General features: G+C 34.0%; 1 protein-coding gene across 2 annotated transcripts; it reads right to left on the bottom strand.

The window, feature by feature from the left end:
- Nucleotides 1-1,500: 1,500 nt before the first annotated feature.
- LOC143580755 (GDSL esterase/lipase CPRD49-like) lies at nt 1,501-15,509 on the bottom strand. Of its 2 annotated transcripts, none has more exons than XM_077063699.1 (6): nt 15,358-15,509; nt 15,126-15,203; nt 14,895-15,035; nt 2,049-2,125; nt 1,828-1,965; nt 1,501-1,682 (listed from the first exon to the last, which is right to left on the bottom strand). In XM_077063699.1, exons 1-6 carry the CDS (start codon nt 15,466-15,468, stop codon nt 1,559-1,561), a joined length of 669 nt encoding a protein of 222 aa, XP_076919814.1. In that variant the 5' UTR covers nt 15,469-15,509; the 3' UTR covers nt 1,501-1,558. The 2 variants fall into 2 exon arrangements, with proteins under 2 accessions (XP_076919814.1, XP_076919815.1); XM_077063700.1 differs by having other exon boundaries at nt 15,150-15,203.
- Nucleotides 15,510-16,481: the final 972 nt, after the last annotated feature.

The following is a 16,481-nucleotide window of genomic DNA, read 5'->3' as shown; positions in this document are numbered from 1 at the left end:
ACCAGTTCGGTTCCAGGAACCGGTTTCGTTGAACATCTCTACAACCAATACAATTTAAGGGAACAAATATGTGGATAAACTTGAATTTGTATTAGATAACCACATACACACCACACATCCCACATACACACCACACATGATTATTTTTATGATATAATGGATTTTTATCTATATTTTGGTGTTGGTTATGTATGTTCAATCGTCGGTTGCTTGCATACTAGCTATGAACGAGTTACATATCCAATTTCAGTCTACGTGCGTATCGCTGTCCGGTTACACACGTACTCACGTTGGCTATTAATGGTTGGGTATTATGTATATTTTTGCATAATAATTATTTAGTTTTACTTGTTTATTGCACGCCCTTCGATACTTCATACGGGTTTATTGTATTACAGGTCACAGGTGATTAATGCAATTAATTTGGACATGTACGAGCATCGAATGAAGACCCGGGATAGCCAGCATGCAAAATGAAGTTAGCTAGTGAGAAGACCCGTCCCGCTACGCGACGGGGTTGAAGACATGTCCATCGCGATACGCGATGGACTATTTTTATAAATGTTGACTTTTTGGTCCATCGCGATACGTGATGGGTTTGAAAATCGGTTGACTTAGGGTTTGATGATTTATAACATTTTGGATGACTCAACAGATTATCATGTTCCAGAGCCTTAAAGACGATATCCAACCTTCCAAATCACAGAGAGATCAATCCTAATGGCATTCATCATCAAAATTGAAGAACTTTCAATGACGATGTGCAGCTCTCGAGTCATACCCAAGATGTGGAGTATTGTGTTTATAATAGTTTTTCTCATACTTTTAAGAAAAACTAATTGTAAATTTGTAATTGTGTATTATCGATCAAGAAGCATTGATGTTTGGTATTATTGTGTATTCAGTCGGTTTAGGTTTATTTCGATCAAAACGATTAATTTGTCAGTTGATTTCCGTCCATATAGTTTCATTTTTGTTGCAAACTTCGTCCCCGATGTTTGTTAAAATATATTATTTTAGTCCAAAACTTCTACCGGTCGAATCCCCGTCACAACACATGAGCTCTTCTACTAGTTTACAATTAACGGGGAAATAAAATAAATACAATTTCAAATTATTTTTGGTAGGCCATGTTTTCTTTGTTTATTTCACAAAAATCACACAGATTTGAGTGGACATAGACTTTAGCTGATAAAGATAACTCATACCCATGCAACCCTCTCCAACCTCTCGTATGAATTATTCTGATACTAGTATACTACCCAACTTATCTATTATTGTTGGCTAATTGAACACATGAAAATAATAGTGCAAATAAATAAATGGTTAGTGTATGAAGGTTTCTCATCAATTCAGCCATGCAAGCCCATTTATTAATGCCCAACAACTATCAGTTAACTCATACGCAACTGAACAACGTACCCGGATATCAAATCCATTCAATGGGTTATTCGAAATTACAATAGAATACATAGAAACAACGTCACACAGACACGATTGGTGAAATCAAACAACCTGAAACTCGACGAATAGATGACGGTATTCAAATTATTGAATGCTAGGCAAACTCTGAAGGCATATCTTGCCACCACAAACTTGGTTTCCAGTCAGCCTGCTTCAGGACTAGCAGTATCTCTTTTGCCACAACCTGGCTCCCATGTTCTGAGAAGTGCATCCCATCTCTGTTGTCGCAAACATAATTAGTCGACCACGAATGTTCTTATTCGATTAAGGCGGTTATTTATTTGTTACAGATAGAAATGGGCTGTGTCAACCCTCATTGAGGTTTTACATGATGAAATAGAGTTAGGATGCATATATACTAACATAAAGAAGGTTTCCTCCCAGTCAGGATGCAGCTTAAACACGCTACAAAGATTAATAACCTTAATCCCCATATCAAGGCATAATTCTTCCAAAGCATCTGCGTATTTTTGGCGCAATTCATTTGTGTGATCATCACTCCTGAGATATTTAAGTGTTTGTCAACTAATTACAACAAACAGAAAATAATTAAAAAAAAAATAGTAGAGTTATAATCATATCACCCCAAAACTTGCAGCAGCTGAGGCTCGTTTACAGGAGGCGCGGTAAGAAATATTAACCGCGTGTTCTCGAATAGGCTCTGGACAGTATTAATGAGACATGAGTTGTGTTAGAATATATATATATATATAGGGAAGGGATCTTTTGAGAACCATGCTGAGTTTTAAGAACTTAAGAACTCCATTCTAGGCCACACATTTAATTAAATGGATTGGAATATGTGGTTGAAATTAAATCTGGCAAAAAAGTCAAAATAGGAGAGAGAATAAAGATGTAAGTGGTTATACTAATTTTTACGTCCGCTACACATATGTAAAAAGTCGACTCGGTACGTAAAAAAATCTGTAGTTTTTTACGTGTATGTAACCTACATATATTACGCATGTGTAAAAAAAAATTCTAAAAAAAAAATTGTTACCGAGTTCTTTCGAGTTCTTAAAACTCAAAATGGTTCTCATTTGAAATCTCCCATATATATATATATATATATATATATATATATATATATATATATATAGGAGGGTTATAGTAAAAAGAAGTAGTTTCCTAAGATTAAGAATAAATCATAGCCATTGGATCATGTTAATCAATGGTTGAGATTTAAAATCACCAAAAACCGACATAGTTTCCTAGAATTATTCTTTTACTATAGGTTTTAATGCCAAATGTCAAAAATCTATTAGTTCTTCCCATTTTTATAAAACTCTTTATTCTTATTTGAACCCTTATATATATATATATATATATATATATATATATATATATATATATATATACATATATATATATATACATATATATATATATACATATATATATATATACATATATATATATATATATATAGGAAGATGATCAAGAGAAAACTCCTAAATAATTATTTTTAATTAAATATAAAAAACTATTTTCAAATTTCCGTTTTTGCCATTATTCTTATATTTTGGTCCCCTTCACTCGAAAAAAAATAAAAAAATTAAAAATAAAAACGCTGTAATGCACATACATATTACTGTGCGAAACCGTTGTATTACACATGTGTATTACTATGTATTTTTAAGTTCAATAGTGTTTAGTTGTATATATTCAATATTTGTGTATTGTATATGTGTAGTAGTCTTGTATTATATGAAAAAAAAATAATAATAAAATAAAAGTCGATGTAGTACACATGTGCGTTAATGTTGTACAATACAAACACTTTTGCATACATACAATGCACACCATTACACATATGCATTACACCGACGAGGTTACCGACAAAGTTTTTTTTTTTTTTAACCAATAACAAAATATATGAATAATGGAAAAAACAAAAACTTCAAAAAAAATGTAAAAAAAAATTAAAAATAGTTTTTAGGAGTTTTTAAGTTTTCTCTTTAAGAGGAGTTTTCATTAGATCCCACCCCCATATATATATATATAAATATATATAAGAGAAAACTTAAAAACTGCTAAAGTATTATATTTAATTAAAAATAAAAAATATTTTCAAATTTCTGTTTTTGTCATTATTCTTATATTTTCTTACCATTAACTCAAAAAAAATAAAAAATAAAATAAAAAAAACCCATTGTAACGCACATACGTATTACTATGCGAAACCATTGTATTACAAATGTGTATTACTATGTATTTTTAAGTTCAATAGTGTTTGACTGTATATATTCAATATTTGTGTATTGTATATTTGTAGTAGTGTTGTATTATATGCAAGAAAATAATAATAAAATAAAAGTCTATGTAGTGCACATGTGCGTTATTATTGTGTTACACATATGTACTAATGTGTATTCGATGTGCGTATTAGTCTTATATTGCGTATATACAATTATGTATCAAATATGTGTTATAGCGTTGTATTCTATGCAATATATCACTTTTGCATATATGCAATGCACACTATTACACATGTGTACTACACCGACGACGTTACGACAAGATTTTTTTTTGGAACCAATAACAACGTATAAGAATAATGAAAAAAAAGAAACTTCAAAAAGAATTTTTAAAAAAAGTTAAAAATAATTTTTTAGGAGTTTTTAAGTTTTTCTTAAAGAGAAGTTTTCACTTGATCTCACCCTATATATATATATAGGGGATGGTTCATACGAAAAGTGATATTATAGCGAGAAGTGCGAGAAGTGAATCTCATCCATTGATTATGTAAATCAATGGTTTAAAATATAGAATGGTATTTTTGTAATTATCTTGAGAATGTCATTTGGGTTTTAGGCTTAAACGGACAAATTTGTCTAATAATGTAGGTATAAATGTTGTAACGGGTCTGATCCATTTTTCAGTCACTTATTTCACTCCCTTTTAATTTTAATATTTTAATAACTAAACCTAACATCAAAAGGTTTATTTGCCGTTAAAATAAAAAATAATCCAAAAATTATTTAGTTAAAAAAGTAGAAATAAATAAGTTATATATAAGAGATAAGATAAAAAATAAAATTAAATGGTTCACTCCTTATGCATTAAATAGACACGATTGTTAAATTGCTTAGGTCATAAATAATTTATCTATTATTAAACAAAAAATTATAGGCCCCTAAAATTTTATTGGTCTTGTGCGGTTGCACGACCTGGGCGGTCCCTGATACAGAATACACACGCGTACATCCTTACACACATACACTCGTATTTGCGTACGTACGTACGTATACACATACATACACACATACATACATACACACGTACCTACATACATACATACATGCGTACCTACATACATCTAAAATTTAATGAATTCTATCTTTTAATAAAAATCGTTCTATCACGTGTCATGATACTTAACTAATGGGATTTTAATTTACATCAATGTGAAAATTAATATAGCTAGTATTAAATTGACTAACAATTGATATAGAGTATAACAATCAACTTCAGTGTAATGCAAGTAATATCTAATGGGATTTTTAATTTACATCAATGTGAAAATTAATCCAGCCGGTTATTAATTAACCAAGGTATATATTTATCTCATCGGTAGTTAATAATATATTATTTAATACGTCCGTGCTCGTATGGTTTTGTAACCGGATCCTGTCGGGTTAGTTTCGGTGCAGATTATTCGTTTATATTCCGCTGCGCATTCATTAATTAATAAGATTAATTATTATTTGTCGCATTTATTGAAACGGGTTTAATAAATAAAATTTTGATCACCACTGAAACCTAATATTTTATCCATCAAATCAAAGTTAACAGTTGCTGCATGCAAACCTACAACAGATGTTCTACAAGTTAACCAAACGGTGAAAGTCGAATGAGGCATCAAGTTCCTATCATCAATGTCAAGCATCTCCATGTAACCACGGACCTAAGAATAGCCAAAGGGGTGAAGGCAAAGAGGATTCGAGCTCATGTCGACTCCCTTTTAGTGGCCAATCAAGTATGGCGAAGTTATGATGCAGAGGACCCAAATATGAGGGAATATCTGAAAGTAACACAGGAATTGATAAAGGAATTCGCACACGCAGAGGTAATACATATTCCTAAAAGCTCCAATAAAAAAGCATATGCCTTGAGTAAATTGGCCGCGGTCGCTTTCAATCATTTAGCCAAAGAAGTGAAAGTGGAGACCCTCCAGCAACCGTCAGTGGTAGAGGCAATGGTCACCCAGGTAGGGGCTCAAGAAATCAACTGGATAAGCCCCCTCATCGAGTACCTTCGGGAAGGGAAAGTACTGGAAGATAAGGAAGAGGAAAGGAAGCTAAGGGTCAAAGCCCTGCTGTATGAAATAATCGAGGGAGACCTGTACAGGAAGTCCTACCTAGGACCCTCCCTCAAATGCATCGTCTTGGGGGAAGCAGAGTATGTGATCAGGGAGATACATGAAGGGATCTGTGGGATTCACATGGGGGCGAAAATGGTGGGTAGCCCGAGCAATGAGGGCAGGGTATTACTAGCCAGCCATATTTCTTAGTGCTGTTAAGGAAATACAAAAGTGTGACCATTGCCAAATACATGCACCGATGTGGAAGTAACCGAAGTCAAACCTAATACCAGTGAGCTCCTCATGGCCTTTCCAAAAATAGGGGATAGACATAGTAGGACCTTTCCCGGAGGGAGCAGGAAAGGCAAGATTCCCAGTGGTGGTGATTGATTACTTCACAAAATTGGTAGAAGCGAAGCCACTGCGTACCATCACAGGGGAACAAATTAAGAGATTCATGTGGGAAAATATTATCTGCAGATTCGGGTAACCATATGCCATTATTAGCGATAACGGGAAACAATTCGCCAACAATCCATTCCGAGAATGGTGCCTCCAACTAAGGATAAAACAAGTGTTCACGTCAGTGGCTCATCCCCAAGCTAATGGTCAGGTAGAGCGGGCAAACAGAAGTATGGTGGAAGGAATTAAAGGAAGGTTAGGAAGGGAAAGGGGGTCATGGGTGGAGGAGTTACCCCATGTTCTGTGGGCACACAGGACCATACCAAAAACCAGCAACGAGGAGACACCATTTAGCTTGACATACGAAACGGAAGCAATGATACCTGCAGAAATTGGGGCTCCAACGTGTCGAACCCTACAATGGGAAGAAGGGAATGAGGAAGATTTACGGTTAAATCTGAACTTGGAGAAGAAAGAAGGGAAGAAGCCGCAAGAAGGGAGGTAGAGTACAAAAAGAAGATTAAAAAATATTACAATGCCAGGGTCAGAGAAGTCAATTTCAGAAAAGGAGATTTGGTATTAAGAGAGAACGAGGCAAGCAGGAAGGAAGACCAAGGGAAGTTAGGACCAAAATGGGAAGGACGTTATCAAATTACGTTGGCCAGGGAAAATGGAGCCTACAAGTTAGCAGATTTGGCAGGAAAAGAGATTCCAACGACTTGGAACTAGTTGCAGCCCAGGAAGTATTACGCTTAAAGGCACAAACGAAAGAACCAAGGATCAGGCAAAATAAGGAACCTCCCCGTGAGGAAAGCCATAGAAAGTCTAACTGTTATTTTTGTACAATCCCAATGTAAACGTGATCGTAGTTAATAATATAATATTTAATAAGTCCATACTCGTATGGTTTTGTAACCGGATCCTGCCGGGTTAGTTTCGGTGCTAATTATTCGTTTATATTCCACTGCGCATTTATTAATTATTAAGATTAATTATTATATGTCACATTTATTGAACCGTGTTTAATAAATAAAATTTTGATCACCACTGAAACCCAATATTTTATCCATCAAATCAAAGTTAACAGTTGCTACATGCAAACCTACAACAGATGTTCTACAAGTTAACCAAACGGTGAAAGTCGAATGAGGCATCAAGTTCCTATCATCAATGTCAAGCACCTCCATGTAACCACGGGCATCAGAATCAGGTGATGGAGGTTCCATCACAGAGAGGAAGAAAGATTCTGCCCGGTTAGTAGCATGTATTCTAACCGACCATAACTTTAAGGTTTCATCAGAAGTGTTCTAGATGATGATCACAGCTACGATTTTTTCCGGCATGCCGTCATTGCCCAAGGGAAATGGAACAGAAATGATGATTTTGTTCATATATATATTAATATTGACGACGGAGGTTGGGTAACATATTAATGATGATTCTTGACTCTTGAGTTGATGATTCTTGACTCTTGAGAGGAAATGGAAGCCTAAAAAAATATGATGATGGGTTTATAACTAATGATATCATGAACCATGAATCATGTTGTCTTATCAAACATCATTAACCTGTTGTCTCTTCAAAGCATCATCCAAATTGAGACTTTGTGGGTTACCCTATTCAACCTACTTATTTTTTTTTATTTTACTTTTAAATGTGTTATATGAAATAAGTTACATTGGTTAGGCATAATATCTCAATATTTAGACTAAAAAAAATTATAATAATATTTTATAATTAAAATGCAAGTGTTTTACATAGTTTTTTTTGTTGTTGTAAAAGGTAAATTTTAAATATTAATAACTGAAAACAATAAAATAAAAAAAAACTAAATAAGTAAATGTTAATAAGTAAAGCCTATAAAAAATAAAAATAAAAAACTCTCTTGGGTCAAACGAGCCGTGTTCACGCCAACCCATATATATGCGAGTTGTGTTCTAGTTTACTTGTCTTTCACGATTTCCGGGTTAGGATCGTGTTTGAGTTCGTATCAAATTTTCGGGTTTATATCGGGTTCGATCCAACAACCCGCTAACACAACCCGTTTATCACCTCTATCTAAAACTCAGAATAGTCATGGATGGATGCTTAGACTCGTGGGTGCTCATCAATACATCATTTGAACTTTGATTTTGAGAAACCTATATTTTTAAGAAAACCTAGATCTACAATTCTAGAATTTTTAAATTAGAGTTTTTCAACACAGTAATTTTTTTTTTATTATTACAATTATTACGTATGTTTATCTGTGTATCATAAAAAAGATTTAAAAAAAGTTAAAACAATAAATAAATAAAAGCATCAATATATAATAAAAATTGATACAATGGTCAATGAATCGATTTTTTTTGGAAACAAAAGTGATCCAAATTATAATTACCATTAACTACATAAGTTATAGCAATGAATCTGGCTCGATGATTTGTGGCACAAGTTTTTGGTTGCCTCGATGAAGATGGTGTTGTTTAGCAAGTTTGGAAGCATCAATATATAATAAAAATTGATACAATGGTCAATGAATCGATTTTTTTTGGAAACAAAAGTGATCCAAATTATAATTACCCTTAACTACATAAGTTATAGCAATGAATCTGGCTCACATTGGGCTATCTAGTATCTATGAATTAAAAACAGATCCTATTTTAAGTCTCTTACATGAAAAAATGATGTAATTTCTCGTTTTAATTGTTTGTTGTATTCCGAGGTTCGCCATGAGACTTTATGCCTGTGACCGAGGTTCGATGAAAAGCATAAATGTTTTCTTTAAACTTCAATAAAAAAACTAATAACTAGCAAGACGATAAAGGCAAGGAATACAACAAACAATTAAAATGAGAAATTACATCATTTTTTTCATGTAAGAGACTTAAAATAGGATCAATTTTTAATTCATAGATACTAGATAGCCCAATGTGTTCGCGAACCGAATACGATTTGTTGGAGAAAACGGCACGAAGATGAGTTGTGCACTCTGATCAAATCACTATTGATAAAGCGAATATAGGTGGAATTCGACTCCAAGAGCTAACCGCACTCCATGCCTCGTTAGCTAGATGGCACGAAGTAAGATGACATAAATTTTCCTAACCCGAGTCACAGAATCCGCGAGAGACCGGGTTCACCCTGAATGGAGTGGGCCACAAGAGCCTCCTTAGTCGCCAATCTATCCATCTCCGCTCTTCACGCAAAAATGTTTATTTTCTTTGGAACCCAGTTATAACGTTTCATAATAAAGGAAACTTTAGTCCGAACTTGTTAAACAACACCATCTTCATCGAGGCAACCAAAAACTTGTACCATAAATCACCGAGCCAAATTCATTACCATAACTTATGTAGCTAAGGGTAATTATAAATTGGATCACTTTTGTTTCCAAAAAAAAATTGATTCACTGACCATTGTATCAATTTTTATTATATATTGATGCTTATTTATTTATTTATTGTTTTAACTTTTTTTTAATCTTTTTTATGATACACAGATAAACATACGTAATAATTGTAATAATAGAAAAAAATTTACTGTGTTAGAAAACTCTAATTTAAAAAATCTAGAATTCTAGATCTAGGTTTTCTTAAAAATATAGGTTTCTCAAAATCAAAGTTCAAATGATGTATTTATGAGCACCCACGAGTCTAAGCATCCATCCATGACTATTCTGAGTTTTAGATAGAGATGATAAACGGGTTGTGTTAGCGGGTTGTCGGGTCGAACCCCATATGAACTCGAAAATTTGATACGAACTCAAACACGATCCTAACCCGGAAATCATGAAAGACACGTAAACTAGAACACAACTCGCATATATATGGGTTGGCGTGAACACAACTCGTTTGACCCAAGAGAGTTTTTTATTTTTATTTTTTATAGGTTTCACTTATTAACATTTACTTATTTAGTTTCTTTTTATTTTATTGTTTTCGGTTATTAAGATTTAAAATTTACCTTTTACAACAACAAAAAAAAACTATATAAAACACTTGCATTGTAATTATAAAATATTATTATAATTTTTATTAGTCTAAATTTTGGGATACTACGCCTAACCAATATAACTTATTTCATATAACACATTTAAAAGTAAAATAAAAAAATAAGTAGGTTGAATAGGGTAACCCACAACATGTAGAACATCTGTTGTAGGTTTGCATGCAGCAACTGTTAACTTTGATTTGATGGATAAAATATTGGGTTTCAGTGGTGATCAAAATTTTATTTATTAAACCCGGTTCAATAAATGTGACAAATAATAATTAATCTTATTAATTAATAAATGCCTAGCGGAATATAAACAAATAATCAGCACCGAAACTAACCCGACAGGATCCAGTTACAAAACCATACGAGCACGGGCGTATTAAATAATATATTATTAACTACGATCACGTTTACATTGGGATTGTACAAAATAACAGTTGACTTTCTAGGGTTTCCTCACGGAGAGGTTCCTTATTTTTACTGATCCTTGGTTCTTTCGTTTGTGCCTTTAAGCGTAACACTTCCTGAGCTACATCGAGTTCCAAGTTCTTGGAATCTCTTTTCTTGCAAAAGCTGCTAACATGTAGGCTCCCTTTTCCTCGGCCCACGTAACTTGATAAGGTCCTTCCCATTTTGGTCATAACTTCCCTTGGTCTTCCTTCCTGCTTGCCTCGTTGTCTCTTAATACTAGATGTCCTTATCTGAACTTGACTTCTCTGACCTTGGCATTGTAATATTTTTCAATCTTCTTTTCGTACTCTACCTCCCTTTTTGCAGCTTCTTCCCTTCTTTCTTCTGCCAAGTTCAGATTTAACCGTAAATCTTCCTCATTCCCTTCTTCCCTTTGCAGGGTTCGACGCGTTGGAGCTCCAATTTCTGTAGGTATCATTACTTCCGTTTCGTATGTCAAGCTAAATGGTGTCTCCCAGTTGCTGGTTTTTGGCATGGTCCTATGTGCCCACAGAACATGGGGTAACTCCTCCACCCATGACCCCCTTTCCCTTCCTAACCTTCCTTTAATTCCTTCCACCATACTTCTGTTTGCCCGCTCTACCTGACCATTAGCTTGGGGATGAGCCACTGATGTGAACACTTGTTTTATCCTTAGTTGGAAGCACCATTCTCGGAATGGATTGTTGGCGAATTGCTTCCCGTTATCGCTAATAATGGCATATGGTTACCCGAATCTGCAAATAATATTCTCCCACACGAATCTCTTAATTTGTTCCCTTGTGAGTATGCAGTGGCTTCGCTTCTACCCATTTTGTGAAGTAATCAATCGCCACCACTAGGAATCTTGCCTTTCCTGCTCCCTCCGAGAAAGGTCCCACTATGTCTATCCCCCATTCTTGGAAAGGCCATGAGGAGCTTACTGGTATTAGGTTTGACTTCGGTTTCTTCTAAATCGGTGCATGGATTTGGCAATGGTCACACTTTTGTATTTCTTTGACAGCACTAAGAAACATGGCTGGCCAGTAATACCCTGCCTTCATTGCCCGGGCTATCACCATTTCCGCCCCCATGTGCATCCCACAGATACCTTCATGTATCTCCCTGATAACATATTCTGCTTCCCCCAAGTCGATGCATTTGAGGGAGGGTCCTAGTTAGGACTTCCTATACAGGTCTCCCTTGATTATTTCATACAGCAGGGCTTTGACCCTTAGCTTCCTTTCCTCTTCCTTATCTTCCAGTACTTTCCCTTCCCGAAGGTACTCGATGAGGGGGCTCATCTAGTTGACTTCTTGAGCCCCTACCTAGGTGACCATTACTTCTACCACTAACGGTTGCTGGAGGGTCTCCACTTTCACTTTTTTGGCTAAATGATCGAATGCGACCGCAGCCAATTTACTCAAGGCATCTGCTTTTTTATTGGATCTTCTGGGAATATGTATTACCTCTGCGTGTGCGAATTCCTTTAGCAATTCCTGTGTTACTTTCAGATATTCCCTCATCTTTGGGTCCTTCGCATCATAACTTCCCCCTACTTGATTGGCCACTAAAAGGGAGTCGACATGAGCTCGAATCCACTTTGCCTTCACCCCTTTGGCTATTCTGATGCCCGTGGTTATATGGAGGTGCTTGACATTGATGATAGGAACTTGATGCCTCATTCGACTTTCACCGTTTGGTTAACTTGTAGAACATCTGTTGTAGGTTTGCATACTGCAACTGTTAACTTTGAATTGATGGATAAAATGTTGGGTTTCAGTGGTGATCAAAATTTTATTTATTAAACCCGGTTCAATAAATATGACAAATAATAATTAATCTTGTTAATTAATGAATGCGCAACGGAATATAAACGAATAATCAGCACCAAAACTAACCCGACAGGATCCGATTACAAAACCATACGAGAACGGATGTATTAAATAATACATTATTAATTACCGATGAGATAAATATATAACTCGGTTAATGAATAACCGGCTGGATTAATTTTCACATTTATGTAAATTAAAAATCCCATTAGATATTACTTGCATTACATTTAAGTTGATTGTTATACTCTATATCAATTGTTAGTCTATAGCTATATTAATTTTCACATTGATGTAAATTAAAATCCCATTAGTTAAGTATCATGACACGTGATAGAACGTTTTTTATTAAAAGATCAAATTCATTAAATTTTAGATGTATGTAGGTACGCGTGTATGTATGTATGTATGTATGTATGTATGTATGTATGTGTGTATGTAGGTGCATGTGTATGTGTATGTATGTGTGTACGCATGTACGTACCTACGTACGCACGTATACGTACGTACGTATGCAAGTACGGGTGTATGTGTGTAGAGAAGTACGCGTGTGTATTCTGTATCAGGGACAGCCCAAGTCGTGCAACCGCACAAGGCCAATAAAATTTTAGGGGCCTATAATTTTTTGTTTAATAATAGATAAATTATTTATGACCTAAGCAATTTAACGATCGTGTCTATTTAATGCATAAGGAGTGAACCATTTAATTTTATTTTCTATCTTATTTCTTATATATAACTTGTTTATTTGTACCTTTTTAACTAAATAATCTTTGGATTATTTTTTTATTTTAACGGTAAATGAACCTTTTGATGTTAGGTTTAGTTATTAAAATACTAAAATTAAAAGGGAGTGAAACAAGGGACTGAAAGATGGATCGCAGCCGTTACAACATTTATACCTACATTATTAGACAAATTTGTCCTTTTAAGCCTAAAACCCAAATAACATTCTCACAATAATTAAAAAAATACCATTCTATATTTTAAACTATTGATTTATATAATCAATGGATGAGATTCACTTCTCGCACTTCTCGCTGTAATATCATTTCTCGCATGAATCATCCCCTATATATATATATATACGCGAGTTAATTCACCGGTGATTTCAAAAACACGTTGTGGCAAAATCGTAAATTATTTCAATTCAACTTCTCCATAATTAACCGTGTGCAATCACACTGATGGCAGAATTTGAACGAACACGATCGTGAATCAATTCGTCTTTCTAAATCGTCGATAAAAATTGGACCTGTACTCCAAAATTGCCTACCCAAATCAAAAACAAAATCTAATTGAAATTCAAAAGTGAACGTTCTAGTTTATTCGTGAATCTGTTTCGATTTTTACATTGGTTTGTGAAATCGTTAATAAGTTTGTTTGATTCTGGTGTCAACTAGAGCATGGTATCAATTGAGTGTAATAACCAAAAACTCTGTAATATAGAAATTAATGTTTGTTAGTTAATGTTCATAATTTAAGCATAATTGTTTTATTTTTTTAATCAAAAAATTGATTTTGATTCCAGCCAACAACTAAGACCAGGGGTACATGTGCAAAGAACTCAATTAAATTTGAATCAAAACTTTAGTTTTTTAACTTGAACGTATTACTTGAACGTATTAGTTTAAGAGAATTAATTGAGGGGAATTGAATGTATTAGTTGAACGTATTAGTTTAAGAGTATTAATTGAGGGTAATTGAACGTATTGCTTGAACGCATTTATTGAATGTATTAGTTGAATGTATTACTTCAATGTATTAGTTGAATGACAACTTTTCAATTGAAGTTGGCTAATAAAGAACTGAACGTTCAATTGATTTGTTACACTCAGAATATTTTTACCGATTGTAATTTTAATTTGAACATTTAAAGGTGTTTGTTTTGGTCAGAACGTTTAACTTGAACGTTTAAATGTGTTTTGGTTAGAACGTTTTAGTGTCTTCAGTTTTGTCCAGAACGTTTAAACGTGATATTTTGAACCGTAATCAGAGCTCAATTGATTATAGTATTCTGCTATTTCATAATCGATTGATGAATCTAAATCCTTCTACACATTAATTTGATTGATTAAATCATCATTTTTTGATCAATTTTGAAGATTCTTGATGTTCAACGACGTTTCATTTTGATTTTGGTTTTTGACTTTAGAGAATTCATACTTTAAGCTCTGATTAGAGTTTAGAAATTGGATAAGATAAACTGATGAGTTTAGAATTTTGATAAGATTGGATTTGTAATCGACGAATTTGATCATGAACTAGTTTGGGTTATTTATGAAACTGCCATCGCGTGTTTTTTAATCCAACGCCCTGGAAGTTCGCGTACGTAATATACGATAAGATATTATTGTACAATAACCCTCCCCTAATGTGTGTGTGTGTGTGCGTGTGTGTGTATATATATATATTACATAGAAGTATTAAATTTGTAGAGCTGTTAGATAGGCTATTATTAACATCATAAATCAAAACTTCACCGTGAGATGGTTAGCTATCTTCCTCATATTTTCAACATACTCAGAAAGAGGTACATGAGAATTATCGCCATTCGAACGATGCTGCGCTGCATCGTTACCTCCAAAGTAAACTATAGCAAGACTTGGGTGTACAGGATCATCCTAAAAATGGTAAGTTAGAAGAAGAAAAATAAATTTAAAAGAGTAGCTAAACAAACAAACAAATAAATAAATAAAAGTTGGTAAAAAGACCTTTGGAAACACTTTGTGCAGAACTTGTAGGGCTTGCCTGGAGTTCCAACCAGAATATCCTCGTACAAATATGTCCGCCTACAGCATTTGAAAGATTAACATATATATGAAATAACAGTAGATGCATATAAAATATTTGCGCTATATTATTACATATAAGATTTATTGAGAAGTAACGAAATCAAACGCGTGACACCGGCCATATTATCGAATGAGAAGACCGATTACCAACCTTACGAGAGTATAGGGTTTTAAGAACCGCACCCCAACCATTCAGACCGAAGCTTAACTGAACGATTGAGGAACCGAACAGCACGAACTCGGGCCTTCTTGGACCAACCATTGTCACTATAGTAAGATAACGAAACGAGTGGTGATGGACTGAGGAGCTATTGGCCGGATAAGGATACAAGTACTAGATGCATGGTTGGTAAACTTTGAAATAAGCACATGTTTTTCATATGAAAATCATTTTAGATATTTATAAGATATTATTTTTTATTCTAGTTTATTGCACAGGGGACAAAGGTTGGTATTGTTTCTTAATAATCAGGATGTTTGGTTGATGAACTTTTGTTTTTCTAAGTAGTACGGGTTTGTGTGTGTGTTTTTTTAATGACTGCTAGGCGACCCGTGTATGACACGGGTGAAAATATAGAAATCGTCTAATATATAATTTTAAATGACAAGATAATTTGTAGTATATTTTTTGGGACGAAAATATGATATTTATTACGTACGTAACATAAATACACAAATAAATGTAATGTAAAATCATTGAAACATGAAAAAACATATAAAAACATATATATTTCACAAATAAATATTGTAATAAATATTGTAAACACAGAAAAGTTTGGTTCATGGCCGGCTCTAGGGTGGTGCAAGCCGGACATCAGGCCGGGGCACGGCTTTTTCGGGGGCACGTTGGAACCACCGGGGAGTCGACATCGTTATGGTAGTTTGACCTTTGAATCTATTGTTGACAAAGTAGTAGAACTAAGAGAATAAAAATGAAAAAGACAAGTCTGAAAATTTTCCGGTGACCGAAGAGCAATGTTTTAAAACCCAGTACGTATTGGTCGGTTGAACCGGTTATACCATGAAAGGATAGGGTATATTGTGAAGATGAAATAATAATGAAAATGATTCTCTCACCTATAAGGTTATAAGCTATAAGCTACTATTATTTACGTATTAACATAATATTTTAATGAAAAAAGGAAATGAGTAGGATTGTAATAAATAAAAATTCTATTTGATTTTGATAAAGTATTTTTATCCTTTTAACATAATAGAAAACTAAGAAATTTTTTGTACTATTCATATTCGATTTTACTTTAACCATTATCTATA

Source organism: Bidens hawaiensis, unplaced genomic scaffold (assembly GCF_021521415.1).
Source record: "Bidens hawaiensis isolate Kalapana, Puna unplaced genomic scaffold, B.hawaiensis_p1.1 tig00030582_1, whole genome shotgun sequence".
In the NCBI taxonomy this organism is placed as follows: Eukaryota; Viridiplantae; Streptophyta; class Magnoliopsida; order Asterales; family Asteraceae; genus Bidens; species Bidens hawaiensis.
The sequence above is the reverse complement of the archived record's forward strand: the minus strand, read 5'-3'. Positions and strand labels throughout refer to the sequence as shown.

Coding starts and splice junctions, on each gene's coding strand:
- LOC143580755 (XM_077063699.1), bottom strand. CDS start 15,468: ATGGTTGGTCCAAGAAGGCCCGAGTTCGTGCTGTTCGGTTCCTCAATC. Junction 15,204..15,357: donor AAACCCTATACTCTCGTAAG/GTTGGTAATCGG, acceptor CAAATGCTGTAG/GCGGACATATTTGTACGAGG. Junction 1,683..1,827: donor TGGGAGGAAACCTTCTTTAT/GTTAGTATATAT, acceptor TTGCGACAACAG/AGATGGGATGCACTTCTCAG.